At 65.3% G+C, this 16,656-nt stretch overlaps 2 protein-coding genes and 3 long non-coding RNA genes across 17 annotated transcripts in view; 3 read left to right on the top strand and 2 right to left on the bottom strand.

Annotated features, from left to right (window-relative positions):
• The window catches only part of SYNGAP1 (synaptic Ras GTPase activating protein 1), a 38,533-nt gene extending 35,109 nt beyond the window's left edge, over positions 1-3,424 (top strand). For 12 of the 13 annotated variants that reach the window (XM_064473868.1, XM_064473861.1, XM_064473859.1 and 9 more), the window contains one exon: positions 3,283-3,424. In XM_064473868.1, the coding sequence (XP_064329938.1) occupies positions 3,283-3,423 (141 nt within the window). In that variant the 3' untranslated portion in view covers position 3,424. The remainder of the gene's footprint in view (positions 1-3,282) is intronic. The other variant, XR_010376381.1, reaches the window with a different exon arrangement.
• Positions 3,425-7,999: 4,575 nt separating this feature from the next.
• On the top strand, positions 8,000-12,240 carry ZBTB9 (zinc finger and BTB domain containing 9). The gene is made up of 2 exons (XM_064473838.1): positions 8,000-8,077; positions 10,466-12,240. Exons 1-2 carry the CDS (start codon positions 8,040-8,042, stop codon positions 12,219-12,221), a joined length of 1,794 nt encoding a protein of 597 aa, XP_064329908.1. The 5' UTR covers positions 8,000-8,039; the 3' UTR covers positions 12,222-12,240.
• On the bottom strand, positions 10,221-10,480 carry LOC135317557 (uncharacterized). The gene is made up of 2 exons (XR_010376375.1): positions 10,405-10,480; positions 10,221-10,305 (listed from the first exon to the last, which is right to left on the bottom strand). It is a non-coding gene; the product is annotated as an uncharacterized LOC135317557 (long non-coding RNA).
• Positions 12,241-12,385: 145 nt separating the features above from the next.
• Positions 12,386-13,691, top strand: LOC135317556 (uncharacterized). Its single transcript, XR_010376374.1, has 2 exons — positions 12,386-12,463; positions 12,712-13,691. It is a non-coding gene; the product is annotated as an uncharacterized LOC135317556 (long non-coding RNA).
• On the bottom strand, positions 13,606-15,103 carry LOC135317558 (uncharacterized). The gene is made up of 2 exons (XR_010376376.1): positions 14,419-15,103; positions 13,606-14,232 (listed from the first exon to the last, which is right to left on the bottom strand). It is a non-coding gene; the product is annotated as an uncharacterized LOC135317558 (long non-coding RNA).
• Positions 15,104-16,656: the final 1,553 nt, after the last annotated feature.

A 16,656-nucleotide genomic window follows, 5' to 3' on the forward strand; every position in this document is an offset into this window, starting at 1 on the left:
ACCCTCCTGTGTCCCCATGTCCCTCAGGGACACTGGGAACGCTTGGGGACATGGATCCGGGTGTCCCCAAGACCCTCCTGTGTCCCCATGTCCCTCAGGGACACTGGGAACCCTTGGGGACATGGATCCAGGTGTCCCCGAGACCCTCCTGTGTCCCCATGTCCCTCAGGGACACTGGGAACCCTTGGGGACATGGATCCAGGTGTCCCCGAGACCCTCCTGTGTCCCCATGTCCCCCAGGGACAGTGGGAACCCTTGGGGACATGGATCCAGGTGTCCCCAAGACCCTCCTGTGTCCCCATGTCCGTCAGGGACAGTGGGAACCCTTGGGGACATGGATCCAGGTGTCCCCAAGACCCTCCTGTGTCCCCATGTCCCTCAGGGACAGTGGGAACCCTTGGGGACATGGATCCAGGTGTCCCCAAGACCCTCCTGTGTCCCCATGTCCCTCAGGGACACTGGGAACCCTTGGGGACATGGATCCAGGTGTCCCCAAGACCCTCCTGTGTCCCCATGTCCCCCAGGGACACTGGGAACCCTTGGGGACATGGATCCAGGTGTCTCCAAGACCCTCCTGTGTCCCCATGTCCCTCAGGGACACTGGGAACCCTTGGGGACATGGATCCAGGTGTCCCCGAGACCCTTCTCTGTCCCCATGTCCCTCAGGGACACTGGGAACCCTTGGGGACATGGATCCAGGTGTCCCCAAGACCCTCCTGTGTCCCCATGTCCCCCAGGGACAGTGGGAACCCTTGGGGACATGGATCCAGGTGTCCCCGAGACCCTCCTTTGTCCCCATGTCCCTCAGGGACACTGGGAACCCTTGGGGACATGGATCCAGGTGTCCCCAAGACCCTCCTGTGTCCCCATGTCCCTCAGGGACAGTGGGAACCCTTGGGGACATGGATCCAGGTGTCCCCGAGACCCTCCTGTGGCCCCTGGGACACTGGGAACCGCTGGGGACATGGATCCAGGTGTCCCCGAGACCCTCCTGTGGCCCCTGGGACAGTGGGAACCCTTGGGGACATGGATCCAGGTGTCCCCGAGACCCTCCTCTGTCCCCATGTCCCTCAGGGACACTGGGAACCCTTGGGGACATGGATCCGGGTGTCCCCAAGACCCTCCTGTGTCCCCATGTCCCTCAGGGACAGTGGGAACCCTTGGGGACATGGATCCGGGTGTCCCCAAGACCCTCCTGTGTCCCCATGTCCCCCAGGGACACTGGGAACCCTTGGGGACATGGATCCGGGTGTCCCCGAGACCCTCCTGTGTCCCCATGTCCCCCAGGGACAGTGGGAACCCTTGGGGACATGGATCCAGGTGTCCCCAAGACCCTCCTGTGTCCCCATGTCCCCCAGGGACAGTGGGAACCCTTGGGGACATGGATCCGGGTGTCCCCAACACCCTCCTGTGGCCCCATGTCCCTCAGGGACACTGGGAACCCTTGGGGACATGGATCCAGGTGTCCCCAAGACCCTCCTGTGGCCCCATGTCCCCCAGGGACAGTGGGAACCTTTGGGGACATGGATCCGGGTGTCCCCGAGACCCTCCTGTGTCCCCATGTCCCCCAGGGACAGTGGGAACCCTTGGGGACATGGATCCGGGTGTCCCCATGTCCCTGTGTCCCCGGGGACACGTCCCCCAGGTGTGCCCAAGACCCTCCTGTGCCCTGGCAGGACCTTGTCCCCTCCTTGCCACCCCCCATCCCGATCCGCCCCGGGGACACGGACTCGGGATGTCCCCGTGTCCCCCCAGCATCTGGTGACACAGATCCGGGGTGTCCCTGTGCCTCCCGTGCCATGACCAGGACATGCCACGGGGACATCCTTGTCCCCTCCTGGTGTCCTTTGTCTCTTGTCCATCTCAGAGGACATGGATCTGGGTGTCCCCATGTCCCCCAGGGACACTGGAACCCCTTGGGGACCTAGATCCGGGTGTCCCCATGTCCATCCTGTGTCCCCATGTCCCCCAGGGACACTGGGGATCCTTGGGGACCTAGATCCGGGTGTCCCCATGTCCATCCTGTGTCCCCATGTCCCCCAGGGACACTGGGGATCCCTGGGGACATGGATCTGGGTGTCCTTATGTCCATCCTGTGTCCCCATGTCCCCCAGGGACACTGGGGATCCCTGGGGACATGGATCTGGGTGTCCTTATGTCCATCCTGTGTCTCCATGTCCCTCAGGGACACTGGGAACCCTTGGGGACATGGATCTGGGTGTCCCCAAGACCCTCCTGTGTCCCCCTGGGACACTGGGATCCCTTGGGGACAGGGATCCAGGTGACCCTGTGTCCCTTCTGCACCTCCATGTCCCTCTTGTGTCCCCATGTCCCCCTGGGGATATGGATCCAGGGTGTCCCCATGTCCCTTGGGACACCAGTGAGTCTTGGGGACATGGATCCGGGTGTCCCCATGTCCCTCCTGTGTCCCTCAGGGACACTGGGAACCCTTGGGGACATGGATCCAGGTGTCCCCTTGTCCCTCCCATGTCCCCATGTCCCTCGGGATGCTGGGAGCCGTTGGAGACATGAAACTGGGATGTCCCCATGTCCCTCCTGTGTCCCCCAGGGACACTGGGAACCCTTGGGGACACGGATCCAGGTGTCCCCATGTCCCTCCTGTGTCCCCATGTCCCCCAGGGACAGTGGGAACCCTTGGGGACATGGATCCGGGTGTCCCCAAGACCCTCCCATGTCCCCGTGTCCCCATGAGGGACATGGTTCTGGGGTGTCCCCATGTCCCCTTGGGGCCCACCAAGGAGCCCTTGGGTGGGGGACACAGCTCTGGGCTGTCCCTGTTTCCCCTCCCCTGACGTCCCCCATGGAGGGGTGACAACGGTGTCACCGTCCCCTCTGGGGGTGGCTGGGTTTGGGGGGGGGGTGGGGGGCCACCCACCGTCCCCCAGCGCTGGTGCCCGCCGTCACCCGCCTCGTCTCCATCCTCGTGTCTCGTGTCCGTCCCCATCTCACCTCACCCGGGGGGGGGGCGGGGGGGGGGGGGTGACACGCACGTCCCTGTGCCATGTCCTGTCTTGGGGGGGGGGGGGGGGAAATGGGACATGGGGGGGGGGGGCGAACTGGGGGGAGGGGTCCTGCCAGCACCGGAGGGTCCCACCGAGCCACCGCAGGTGAGTCCCGCGCCGCGTCGTGGGGGGGGGGTGGTGGTGGTGGGGGGGGGGTGTGGAAAAGGGGGGGTGGTGGGGTGGCTTGGGGGGGGGGACACTTATTTGGGGGGGGGGAGGGGGGACGGGGGGGTGAATGAGCCCCCTCGGTGCCTTGCAGGAGAGGCAGCTTTCCGCCGTGGGTGCAGCAGACCCGGGTGTGAGCTGGGCCGGGGGGGTCCCCGTGCGGCCCCCGCCTCCGCCCCCGCCACCCCCGATCACGGCCAACGGCGAGCTGCGCGGCCCCGCTGCTGAGCACTAGCCCCCGCCCCGGGGGTCACCGGGACCCCCCAACCCCCCGCCCCGGGGCTGGCGGCGGCCCCCGGCGACCCCCGGGGAAGAAGAGGCACGGGGTGGGGGGGGGGGTGGGGGTGAGGAAGGACACCCCTCCCTCCCTGGCCTCGTGCGACACGGGGAGGCCCTCGTGCGAGGGGAGAGGGGAGGCCTTGTGCGACGGCGCCTCGTGCAAGGGCTTCTCCTCGTGCAAGGGCTCCCCGTGCAAGGGCTCCTCGTGTGAAAGGAGCAGGAAGGCCTCGTGCAAGGGCTCCTCGTGCGACGGGAGCAGGGAGGTGTCGTGCAAGGGCTCCTCATGCAACAGGAGCAAAGAGGCCTTGTGCAAGGGCTCCTCCTCGTGCAACAGGAGCAGGAAGGCCTCATGCAAGGGCTCCTCCTCGTGCAACGGCTCCTCGTGCAGCGGCTCCGTGTGCGAGGGCTCCCCGTGCAACAGGAGCAGGGAGGCCTCGTGCAACAGTTCCTTGTGCCACGGCTCCTCGTGCAACAGGAGTGGGGAGGCCTCGTGCAAGGGCTCTTAACGCAACAGCTCCTCGTGCAACAGGAGCAGGGAGGCCTTGTGTGATGGCTCCTTGTGCAACGACTCCTCGTGCAACGGAATCTCAGGCAAGGGGAGCAGGGAGGTTTCGTGCAACAGCTCCTCGTGCACCAGGATTGGGGGAGGCCTCGTGCAACAGCTCCTCGTGTGATGGGAACAAGGAGGCCTCGTGCAATGGCTCCTCGTGCACCGGGACAGGGGTGGCCTTGTGCAACGGCTCCTCGTGCATTGGGTCCTTGTGCAATGGGGGTGGGGAGGCCTCGTGCACTGGCTCCTCGTGCAACAGCTCCTCGTGCACCAGGACTGGGGCGACCTTGTGCACCGGGAGCGGGATGGCTTCGTGCACCAGGACTGGGTTGGCCTCGTGCATCGGCTCCTCGTGCACCAGCATCAGGCCAGCCCTTGTGCACCGGGACCGGGGCAGCCTCGTGCATCGACTCCTCGTGCAACGAGACTGGGGCGGGGCAGCGTGGGGTGGGGGGGGTGGGCCCCTTGTGCATCAGGATCACGGTGGCCTCGTGCAACGGGATTGGGGCGGCCTCGTGCAACGGCTTCTTGTGCTCCAGGACCGGGCATCCCTTGTGCAACACCTCCCTGTGCACCAGGACTGGAGCTCCCCGTGCATCACCTCCCCATGCACCAGGACCAGGCCAGCCCCCCCCCTCCCCCCCCCGCTAACCCCCCCACCCCCCCACACTTTCTCCTTGTGCATCACCTTCCTTGCACCAGGACCGGACCTTCCCTCGTGCATCACCTCCTCGTGCATCACCACCCCTCGTGCACCACCACCCCTCGTGCACCAGCCTCCCAGCGCACCAGGCCCGGACCTTCTCCTCGTGCATCACATCACCTCGCACCGGGCGACCCTCGTGCGTCACCTCCTCGTGCACCGGGACCGGACCTTCTCCTCGTGCATCACGTTTCCCCCACCCCCGTGTGCACCAACATCCTCGTGCACCGGGATCAGACCTTCCCTCGTGCATCACCTTCGTGCACCAGCCTCTTTTTCTCCAGCACCAGGACCGGAGCGACCCGTGCAACACCTCCTCGTGCAACAGCACCACCCCCTTTTGCCCCGTGCACGATGCCGGGGATCCCCCGCCCCCCCCCCCCCCCTTTTTATTTTTTCCTCTCTCTCCCTCGTGCATCGTCTCTCGTGCATCGCACCCCGTCACCCCACCCTGTGCACCAGGAGCTGCAGGACCCTCCCCCGCCCCCCCCAAACCCTGCGCGTCCAGCTCCGTCGTGCAACAGCCTCGCCGGGCACCGCGATCGGGGCGTCACCGTGCACCACGAACGGGGTGTCACCGTGCACCAGGATCGGGGCGTCACCGTGCACCAGGACTGTCACCGTGCACCAGGACTGGGGTGTCACCGTGCACCAGGACTGTCACCGTGCACCAGGATCGGGGTGTCACCGTGCACCAGGATCGGGGTGTCACCGTGCACCAGGACTGTCACCGTGCACCACGAACGGGGTGTCACCGTGCACCAGGATCGGGGCGTCACCGTGCACCAGGACTGTCACCGTGCACCAGGACTGGGGTGTCACCGTGCACCACAACTGGGGTGTCACTGTGCACCGTGACCGTCACCGTGCACCAGGACTGGGGTGTCACCGTGCACCAGGACTGTCACCGTGCACCAGGATCGGGGTGTCACCGTGCACCAGGATCAGGGTGTCACCGTGCACCACGACCGGGGTGTCACCGTGCACCAGGACTGTCACCGTGCACCAGGACTGGGGTGTCACCGTGCACCAGGATCGGGGTGTCACCGTGCACCGTGACCGTCACCGTGCACCACGACCGGGGTGTCACCGTGCACCAGGACTGTCACCGTGCACCAGGACTGGGGCGTCACCGTGCACCAGGATCAGGGTGTCACCGTGCACCAGGACTGGGGCGTCACCGTGCACCAGGATCGGGGTGTCACCGTGCACCGTGACCGTCACCGTGCACCACGACCGGGGTGTCACCGTGCACCAGGACTGTCACCGTGCACCAGGACTGGGGCGTCACCGTGCACCAGGATCAGGGTGTCACCGTGCACCAGGACTGGGGCGTCACCGTGCACCAGGATCAGGGTGTCACCGTGCACCAGGACTGGGGCGTCACCGTGCACCAGGATCAGGGTGTCACCGTGCACCACGACCGGGGTGTCACCGTGCACCACGACCGGGGTGTCACCGTGCACCGTGACCGTCACCGTGCACCAGGACCGGGGTGTCACCGTGCACCAGGACTGTCACCGTGCACCAGGACTGGGGCGTCACCGTGCACCAGGATCAGGGTGTCACCGTGCACCACGACCGGGGTGTCACCGTGCACCAGGACTGTCACCGTGCACCATGACCGGGGTGTCACCGTGCACTGTCACCGTCACCGTGCACCACGACCGGGGCGTCACCGTGCACCGTGCCCGTCATCGTGCACCGCCATCGGGGTGTCACCGTGCATCGGGGTGGGGGGGTGGGGGGGTCCCTGTGCACCACCAGCCTCATGCACCAGGACCTGCGGGGGGGTGGGGGTGGGGTCCGCGTGCACCATCCTCTGCTCCCCCCCCCCCCCCCTTTTGCATCCCGGGCTGGGGTCACCTCGTGCATTGCGTGTGTGTCCGTCCCCCCCCCGCGGCCCCGCCATGTGCCACCGGCCCCGGGGAGCTGGGGAGGGGGGGACACCCCTCAAAATGCATTCGGACCCCTCCCCCCCAAAATGCACTGCGTTCCCCCTCCCTGTGTACTGGGACCCCCCAATGCACCGGGACCCCCCCACACACTCCCCCAATGCACCGGGACCCCCCAGTCCACCGGGACCCCTCATTCACTGGACACCCCCCCCAATGCACCGGGACCCCCTCAATGCACCGGGACCCCCCCCCCCCGTTGCACAGGGACACCCCCACCCCCCCCCCCGTGCACTAGGACCCCCTCAATGCACCGGGACCCCCCCCCCGTTGCACAGGGACACCCCCACCCACCCCCCCGTGCACCAGGACACCCCCCCCCCCAATGCACCGGGACCCCCCCCTCCCCCCGTGCACCGGGACACCCACCCCCCCCCCGCTTCACGGCCCCCCCGTTGCGCGGCCCCCGGCGCCCCCCGCGCCCGCCGCAGCCCCGACAATCCGCCGCCCGCGGGCGGCCCCAGGGCGGGTCTGGGCTGGCTCCAACCCCCGCCGGGGCCGCCGCTGCCCGCGGAGCCTTTAATAAACTCGGATCGGTCTTGTAGCCCCGCCTACCGGGGGCGGGGCCTGCGGGGGGACGGGCCTACGGCGGGGCGGGAGGGCGGGGCGGCGGAGGAGGGAGGCGGGGGCATCCCGGGGTGGGGCGGGGCTTGGGGCGGGGTTTCCCCAAGGGTGGGGCGGGGGGGTCGTAAAGGCAAAGCATGGGAAGGGGCGGGGTTTGGGAGGGGGCGGAGCTTCGCTGGGGTTGGAGGAGGTGGGGCTTGGAAGAGGCGGGGCTTCTGGGGTTCAGAGGGAAGGAGCTTGGAGGGGTGGGGCTGCTGGGGTTCAGAGGGGAGGAGCTTGGAGGGGTGGGGCTGCTGGGGTTCAGAGGGGAGGAGCTTGGAGGGGTGGGGCTGCTGGGGTTCAGAGGGGAGGAGCTTGGAGGGGTGGGGCTGCTGGGGTTCAGAGGGGAGGAGCTTGGAGGGGTGGGGCTCCTGGGGGTTTAGAGGGGGCGAGGCTTGAGGGGGCGGGGCTTCCAGGGGGCTAGGGGGAACTTGGAAGGGGCGGGGCTCCTGGAGGTTCGGAGGGGCGGGGCCTGGGAGGGGCGGGGCTTCCCTGGGATACAGGGGGAGTGGAGCTTGGAAAGGGCGGGGCCTCACGTGGCCCGGGGCGGGGCTTGGGAGGGGCGGGGTTTCCAGGGAGTTCAGAGGGGGTGGGGCTTCCATGGGGTTCAGAGGGGGTGGGGTTGGAAGGGGGCGGGGCTTCCAGGGGGGTCGGGGTAGCGCGGGAGGGAGCGCGAAGAAAGGCGCCTCGCGGAGGGGGTGGGCGGGGATTTCCCGGTGACGTCACCGCTCTGCCCGCTAGGCACGGGCGGGGCTTTGGCGATGACGTCATCGCTCGGAGGCGCCGGCGGCGGCCGGGGGTGAGCGCGGGGCGCGCGGTCACGTGATGGGAACGGAGAGCGGGGGGGGGTTCCCGGGGGTGCGGGGGGTTCCCGGGGGTGCGGGGGGAGGGTGGCCTTGTGGGGTTGGGGGGCAGCGATGGAGCGAACCGGGGGGAGGCGGGGGCGGGGCCGGTGGGGGACAGCGGGGCGGCCCCGGGGTGACAGGACCCTCCCGCCTCCCCCGGGGCAGGGGGGCACCCCAAGGGGCACCAGGGTGTCCTCGGAGGGGGGGTGGAACGGGGCACCCCATGGGGTGATGGAATGGTTCAGGGGGCAACCGGGCACCCAAGGGGGGGGGTCCGAAATAACCCCATTGGGCAACCAGGCACCCAAGGAGGGCAACTGGGCACCCAAGGAGGGCAACCAGGCATCCAAGGGGGGCTACCAGGCACCCAAGGGGGGGGGTCCGAAAGAACCCCACGGGGCAACCAGGCACCCAAGGGGGGCAACTGGACATCCAAGGGGGACAACTGGGCACCCAAGGGGGTCCTAAAGAACCCCACGGGGCAACTGGGCACCCAAGGAGGGCAACCAGGCACCCAAGGAGAGCAACTGGGCACCCAAGAGGGTCCTAAAGAACCCCACGGGGCAACCAGGCACCCAAGGAGGGCAACTGGGCACCCAAGGGGGTCCTAAAGAACCCCACGGGGCAACCAGGCACCCAAGGAGGGCAACCGGGCACCCAAGGGGGTCCTAAAGAACCCCACGGGGCAACCAGGCACCCAAGGAGGGCAACTGGGCACCCAAGGGGGGAAACCAGGCACCCACAGGGATCCTAAAGAACCCCACGGGGCAACTGGGCACCCAAGGGGGGCAACCAGGCACCCAAGGGGGTCCTAAAGAACCCCACGGGGCAACTGTACACCCAAGGACGGCAACCGGGCACCCAAGGGGGGCAACCAGGCACCCAAGGAGAGCAACTGGGCACCCAAGAGGGTCCTAAAGAACCCCACGGGGCAACTGGGCACCCAAGGAGGGCAACTGGGCAACCAGGCACCCAAGGAGGGCAACCAGGCACCCAAGGGGGTCCTAAAGAACCCCACAGGGCAACTGGGCACCCAAGGAGGGCAACCAGGCACCCAAGGGAGGGAAACCAGGCACCCAAGGGGGGCAACCAGGCACCCAAGGGAGGGAAACCAGGCACCCAAGGGGGGCAACCAGGCACCCAAGGAGGGCAACAAGGCACCCAAGGGAGGGAATCCAGGCACCCAAGGGGGGCAACCAGGCACCCAAGGAGGGCAACCAGGCATCCAAGGGGGGCAACCAGGCATCCAAGGGGGGGAAAACGGGCACCCAAGGGGGGAAACCAGGCACCCAAGGGGATCCTAAAGAACCCCACGGGGCAACTGGACACCCAAGGAGGGCAGCCAGGCACCCAAGGGGGGCAACCAAGCACCCAAGGGGATCCTAAAGAACCCCATGGGGCAACCGGACACCCCAGGGGGCAACCGGGCACCCAAGGGGGCAACCGGGCACCCAAGGGGGTCCTAAAGAACCCCACGGGGCAACAGGGCACCCCCATAGCTCAGTAGAACATTTATTTGGGCAACTGGGTGTCTGAGGGGGCAACAGGGTCCCCGAGGGGTCAGTAGAGCAGTTCATGGGGCAACTGGGCACACAGGGGAGCAACAGGGCACCCAGTGGGTCAGTAGAATGTTTATTGGGCAACTGGGCACCCATTGGGGCAACTGGATGCCCCCAGAGCTCAGTAGAACATTCAGCTGGGCAACTGGGTGTCCAAGGGGGCAACAGGGTGTCTGAGGGGTCAGTAGAGCACTTCAAGGGGCAGCTGGGCACCCAAGGGGGTCCTAAAATATCCTGTGGGGCAACAGGGCACCTTATAGGGCAACCAGTCACCCAGGGGGGCAACTGAGCATCCCCATGGGTCAGTAGAGCAGTTCATGGGGCAACTGCATGTCCAAGGGGGCTTAAAGCATCCCATGGATCAGTAGAGCAGTTCATGGGGCAACTGGGCACCTGAGGGGGCAACTGGACACCCAAGGGGCAACAGAATGTTCATTGGGCAACTGGACACACGAGGGGGCAACTGGGCACCCCCATAGCTCAGTAGAACATTCAGTTGGGCAAGTGGGTGTCCAGTGGGTCAGTAAGATGTTTATTGGGCAGCTGGGTGCCCAAAGGGGCAACAGGGTGCCCAAGGGGTCCGTAGAGCAGTTCATGGGGCAACTGGGCACCTGAGGGGGCAACTGGGCACCCAAGGGGGCAACAGAATGTTCATTGGACAACTGGGCACACGAGGGAGCAACTGGGCACCCAGTGGGTCAGTAGAATGTTCATTGGGCAACTGGGCACCCAAGGGGGGCAACTGGTTGCCCCCTGTCCCGTGTGACAGACCTGTCCCCACAGACTCGTCGCGGGGAGGATGGCGGCGGAGGGGGGCCGGGTGCAGATCTCCTTCCCCCAGCACGCGGCGGCGCTGCTGGAATCCCTCAACCGCCTACGGTTGGAAGGGAAGTTCTGCGACGTGGCCGTCCACGTGGGCGGCCGGATCTTCCCGGCCCACAAGAGCGTCCTGGCCGCCGCGTCACCTTTCTTCCACGACAAGCTGCTGCTGCAGGATGGGGGGCGCTTGCTGCTGCCCCCCGCCATCGACCCCGATGCCTTTGAGGGGCTCCTTCATCTCATCTACTCGGGACGCTTGTCGTTGCTGTTGGAGGCCCTGCCTGGTCATCTCTTGGTGGCCAGCGGTCTCCAGATGTGGCACGTGGTGGATCAGTGCTCGGAGATCCTGAGGGAATTGGAGGGTGGGGTGTGTCGGTGGGCTGGGCGGGGCAGCGAAGTGACGTCGTCATCATCATCGATTGGCCGCGGCGGTGAGGCTTCATCATCATGGACCACCCGTGGTGGAGATGGGTCTTCATCATCATCCTGGACCATCCGTGGTGGAGACGGGTCTACGTGTACCACTCATGGTGGAGATGGAGCGTCGTCGTGGACCAACCGTGGGGATGGATCTTCGTGTAGCACCCACGGTGGAGACGGAGCGTCGTCGTGGCCCACCCGTGGTGGAGATGGGTCATCATGTCCCACCCGCGGTGGTGACGGAGCGTCATCGTGGCCCACCCGCGGTGGCGATGGGTCTTCGTCATCCTCGTGGACCGCGCGCGGTGGCGACGGCTCGTCGTGTCCCACCCGCGCTGGTGATGGAGGATCCTCGTGGTCCACCCGTGGTGGTGACGGCTCTTCGTCGTCCTCATCATCGTGGCCTGCGCGCGGTGGTGACGGCTCTTCGTGGGTCACCCGTGGTGGCGACGCAGCGACGCCATCTTTCGCCAAGGAGGGGGGTGAGGAGGTCCTCAAAATCCGCGTGGCCGCTGACATGACGCCAGCGGCGACGTCGTCCCTCAGCTCCCTCCTGAAGGACGCCGGCGAGGAGGTCCTCAAAATCTGCGTGGAGGAGGAGGAAGAAGAAGAAGAAGAGGAGGAAGAAGAGGGCGGGCACCAACGCCGTCACCGCCCCACCGACGCCCTCCAAATCGTGCTGGAGGAAGAGGAAGAGGAAGACGGGGCGCCCGGAGACGCCCATGAGCCACCCAAAATCTTCTACATCAAGCAGGAGGCGGGTGACGCCGCCGCCGCCGTTGAGGGCCTCCTGCCGGCGGCGGAGTTGGCGGGCGGCTTCGTGCCGGCGGAGGTGAGCTACGTCATCCCATCAGGCGGCAGCGGGACGACGGTGACGACCGGCGGTACGATGATGACAACCGGTGGGTCGGCTGTCTTCCCGCAACCATCTTGGAAGCCGGTGGACCTTCACGGGAATGAGATCCTGGGCCGAGGTCAAGCCCTCCACGCCCCGGTGAAGTTAGGAGCGGCTCCGGACGGTAAACGTTTCGGTTGCCTGTGCGGTAAACGGTTTGCCGTCAAACCCAAGCGGGATCGACACATCATGTTGACCTTCAGCTTGCGTCCCTTCGCCTGCGCCGCCTGTCACAAGCGGTTTAAGCTGAAACATCATTTGACGGAGCACATGAAGACCCACGACGGCGCCGGGCGGGCCTGCGAGCGCTGTGGCCGGCGCTTCCGCCTGCGGAGCGGTTTGGCTAAACATCGGCCGCTCTGTCAGGGGGCTCGTTGGGGAGGGGGGTGCTGGGCCTGCGAGTGAGGGGGGGAGGGTAGAGGGGTGTGGGAGGGGCGGGGAATGGTTTAGGGTCTGGCCCAGATGACGCTCTGGTCTCAGTTCAGGGCCCTAGGCCCCAGTTCACCTCCCAGCTGAGCTCAGGGCTCTGGCCCCAGTTCAGGGCTCTAGGCGCTGCTCAAGTCCCAGCCCAGCTTAGGCTCTGGCCCAGATCAGGGCTCTGGCCTGTTTAGAGCTCTAGGTGCAGCTCAGCTCCCAGCCCAGATCAGGTCCTGGCCCCAGTTCAGGGCTCTAGGCACAGTTAAAGTCCCAGTCCAGCTTAGGCTCTGGCCCAGATCAGGTCCTGGCCCAGTTCAGGGCTCTTGGCCCTCTTAAGGTTCTGGCCCATTTCAGTGCTTGGCCCATATCAGGGCTCTAGGCACAGCTCAAGTCCCAGCCCAGCTTAGGCTCTGGCCCCAGTTTAGGGCTCTAGGTGCAGCTCAGCTCCCAGCCCAGATCAGGTCCTGGCCCAGTTCAGGGCTCTTGGCCCAGCTCCAAGGCTCTGGCCCAATTCAGGGCTCTTGGCCCCTTTTAAGGTCCTGGCCCAGTTCAGGCTCTGGCCCAGCTCAGGGCTCTAGGCCCAGCTCAGGCTCTGGCCCTCTTAAGACTGGCCCAGCTCAGTTCCTGACCCAGTTCAGCTCCCAGGCCAGGTGACAACTCTGTTCCAGCTCAGGGCCCTAGGCCTGGCTCAGGGCTCTGGACCCGGCTCAGGGCTCTGTTCTAGTTTAAGGTACTTTCCCAGTTTGGGCCCAGCTCCCAGTTAAGAGCATGGCCTCCCCCTCCGCCCCCCGCCCAAATTTGGGCTCCAGTCCCCGCCCTACTCTCACTTCCGCTTCCGGTGCAAGATGGGCCAATCAGCACACATGGGGATGAGGGCGGCAGCCAATAGCAGTGCGTGGGGCGGGGCAGGCGTTGCCCTGCGTCACCCTGGCAACGGGAGCGGCCGCCCCCGGGTCCCTCTGCCCGCCCGCAGCCACCCCTGGGAACACCCTGTCCCCTTGGGGGGCCCCAGTGTCCCCCCCACCCCCCCCTGGGGACACCCCCATCCCCTTGGGGTCCCCAGTGTCTGTCCCCCCTCTCCTGGGGAGCCCCCTGTCCCCTTGGGGGGCCCCAGTGTCCCCCCCAGCCCCTCCTGGGGACACCCCCATCCCCTTGGGGTCCCCAGTGTCTGTCCCCCCTCTCCTGGGGAGCCCCCTGTCCCCTTGGGGGGCCCCAGTGTCCCCCCCAGCCCCTCCTGGGGACACTCCTATCCCCTTGGGGGGCTCCTGTGTCCCCCCAGGACCCTCCTGTCCTTGGGGACATCCCCCTCCCCAATAGCAGGGACACTGGTGTCCCCAAGTGCCACCCCCCCGACAGGACACACTGCCACCGGTGATGTCACCGCACGAGCTTTAATGGGCTGAAATGGGGCGGAAAAGGGGCAAAGCTGTAAAAAGAAATAAAGCGTTGGGTCACTGGGACGGGGAGAACCAGTAAGTGACTGGGCTAAACTGGGATGGCTCTGCCACCTGGCGGGTGACATGGGAGGGTCCCACCAGTGTGGGACTGGTCCATACTGGGATGGTCCTGTAACATATAGGGTGACACGGGGGGAAGTGGGGTCCCACCAGTGCCAAACTGGGATGGCACTGCCCCCTGGGAAGTGACACAGGGTGATGTGGGGTCCCACCAGTGTGGTACTGGGCTAAACTGGGGTGGTACTGTCACCTATATGGTGCCACGGAGGTACACCAGTGCGAAACTGGGCCAAACTGGGACAGCACTGCCATCGACGGGGTGACACATGGAGACATGGCCTCCCACCAGGGCCAAACTGGGCCAGCACTGTCATCTACGGAGTAACACATAGAGATATGGGGTCCCACCAGGGCCAAACTGGGCCGGCACTGTCATTTACAGGGTGACACATGGAGACATGGCCTCCCACCAGGGCCAAACTGGGCCGGCACTGTCATCCACGGGGTGACACATGGAGACATGGGGTCCCACCAGGGCCAAACTGGGCCAGCACTGTCATCTACAGGGTGACACATGGAGACATGGCCTCCCACCAGGGCCAAACTGGGCCGGCACTGTCATCTACAGGGTGACACATGGAGAGATGGCCTCCCACCAGGGCCAAACTGGGCCAAACTGGGCTGGCACTGTCATCTACATGGTGACACACGGAGACATGTCCTCCCACCAGGGCCAAACTGGGCCAGCACTGTCATCTACGGGGTAACACATGGAGATATGGGGTCCAACCAGTGCCAAACTGGGCCAAACTGGGCCGGCACTGTCATCTACAGGGTGACACATGGAGACATGGCCTCCCACCAGGGCCAAACTGGGCCAGCACTGTCATCTACGGGGTAACACATGGAGATATGGGGTCCAACCAGTGCCAAACTGGGCCGGCACTGTCATCTACATGGTGACACATGGAGACATGGCCTCCCACCAGGGCCAAACTGGGCCAGCACTGTCATCTACGGGGTAACACATGGAGATATGGGGTCCAACCAGTGCCAAACTGGGCCAAACTGGGCCGGCACTGTCATCTACGGGGTGACACATGGAGACATGGCCTCCCACCAGGGCCAAACTGGGCCAGCACTGTCATCGACGGGGTGACACATGGAGACATGGCCTCCCACCAGGGCCAAACTGGGCCGGCACTGTCATCTACGGGGTAACACATGGAGATATGGGGTCCAACCAGTGCCAAACTGGGCTGGCACTGTCATCTACATGGTGACACATGGAGACATGACCTCCCACCAGGGCCAAACTGGGCCGGCACTGTCATCTACGGGGTAACACATGGAGATATGGGGTCCAACCAGTGCCAAACTGGGCCAAACTGGGCCGGCACTGTCATCTACAGGGTGACACATGGCCTCCCACCAGGGCCAAACTGGGCCGGCACTGTCATTTACGAGGTGACACATGGAGACATGGCCTCCCACCAGGGCCAAACTGGGCCAGCACTGTCATCTACGGGGTAACACATGGAGATATGGGGTCCAACCAGTGCCAAACTGGGCCAAACTGGGCCAGCACTGTCATTTACAGGGTGACACATGGAGACATGGGGTCCAACCAGTGCCAAACTGGGCCGGCATTGTCATCTACATGGTGACACATGGAGACATGGCCTCCCACCAGGGCCAAACTGGGCCGGCACTGTCATCTATGAGGTGACACATGGAGACATGGCCTCCCACCAGGGCCAAACTGGGCCGGCACTGTCATCTACAGGGTGACACATGGAGACATGGCCTCCCACCAGGGCCAAACTGGGCCAGCACTGTCATCTACATGGTGACACATGGAGACATGGCCTCCCACCAGGGCCAAACTGGCCGGCACTGTCATCTACAGGGTGACACATGGAGAGATGGCCTCCCACCAGGGCCAAACTGGGCCGGCACTGTCATCTACAGGGTGACACATGGAGACATGGCCTCCCACCAGGGCCAAACTGGGCCAGCACTGTCATCTACGAGGTGACACATGGAGACATGGCCTCCCACCAGGGCCAAACTGGGCCGGCACTGTCATCTACGAGGTGACATATGGAGACATGGCCTCCCACCAGTGCCAAACTGGACCGGCACTGTCATCTACGGGGTAACACATGGAGATATGGGGTACAACCAGTGCCAAACTGGGCCAAACTGGGCCGGCACTGTCATCTACAGGGTGACACATGGAGACATGGCCTCCCACCAGGGCCAAACTGGGCCGGCACTGTCATCTACAGGGTGACACATGGAGACATGGCCTCCCACCAGGGCCAAACTGGGCCGGCACTGTCATCTACGGGGTAACACATGGAGATATGGGGTCCAACCAGTGCCAAACTGGGCCGGCACTGTCATTTACAGGGTGATACATGGAGACATGGGGTCCCTCCAGGGCCAAACTGGGCCGGCACTGTCATCTACATGGTGACACATGGAGACATGGCCTCCCACCAGGGCCAAACTGGGCCGGCACTGTCATCTACGGGGTAACACATGGAGATATGGGGTCCAACCAGTGCCAAACTGGGCCAAACTGGGCCGGCACTGTCATCTACAGGGTGACACATGGAGACATGGCCTCCCACCAGGGCCAAACTGGGCCAGCACCGTCATCTACAGGGTGACACATGGAGACATGGGGTCCCACCAGGGCCAAACTGGGCCAGCACTGCCATCTACAGGGTGACACATGGAGACATGGCCTCCCACCAGGGCCAAACTGGGCCAGCACTGTCATCTACATGGTGACACATGGAGACATGGCCTCCCACCAGGGCCAAACTGGGCCGGCACTGTCATCTACAGGGTGACACATGGAGACATGGCCTCCCACCAGGGCCAAACTGGGCCGGCACTGTCATCTACACGGTGTCACATGTCATCTACATGGTGGGAACCGCGTGTTGACACCT

This window comes from Phalacrocorax carbo, chromosome 26 (assembly GCF_963921805.1).
Source record: "Phalacrocorax carbo chromosome 26, bPhaCar2.1, whole genome shotgun sequence".
NCBI classification, from domain to species: domain Eukaryota; kingdom Metazoa; phylum Chordata; class Aves; order Suliformes; family Phalacrocoracidae; genus Phalacrocorax; species Phalacrocorax carbo.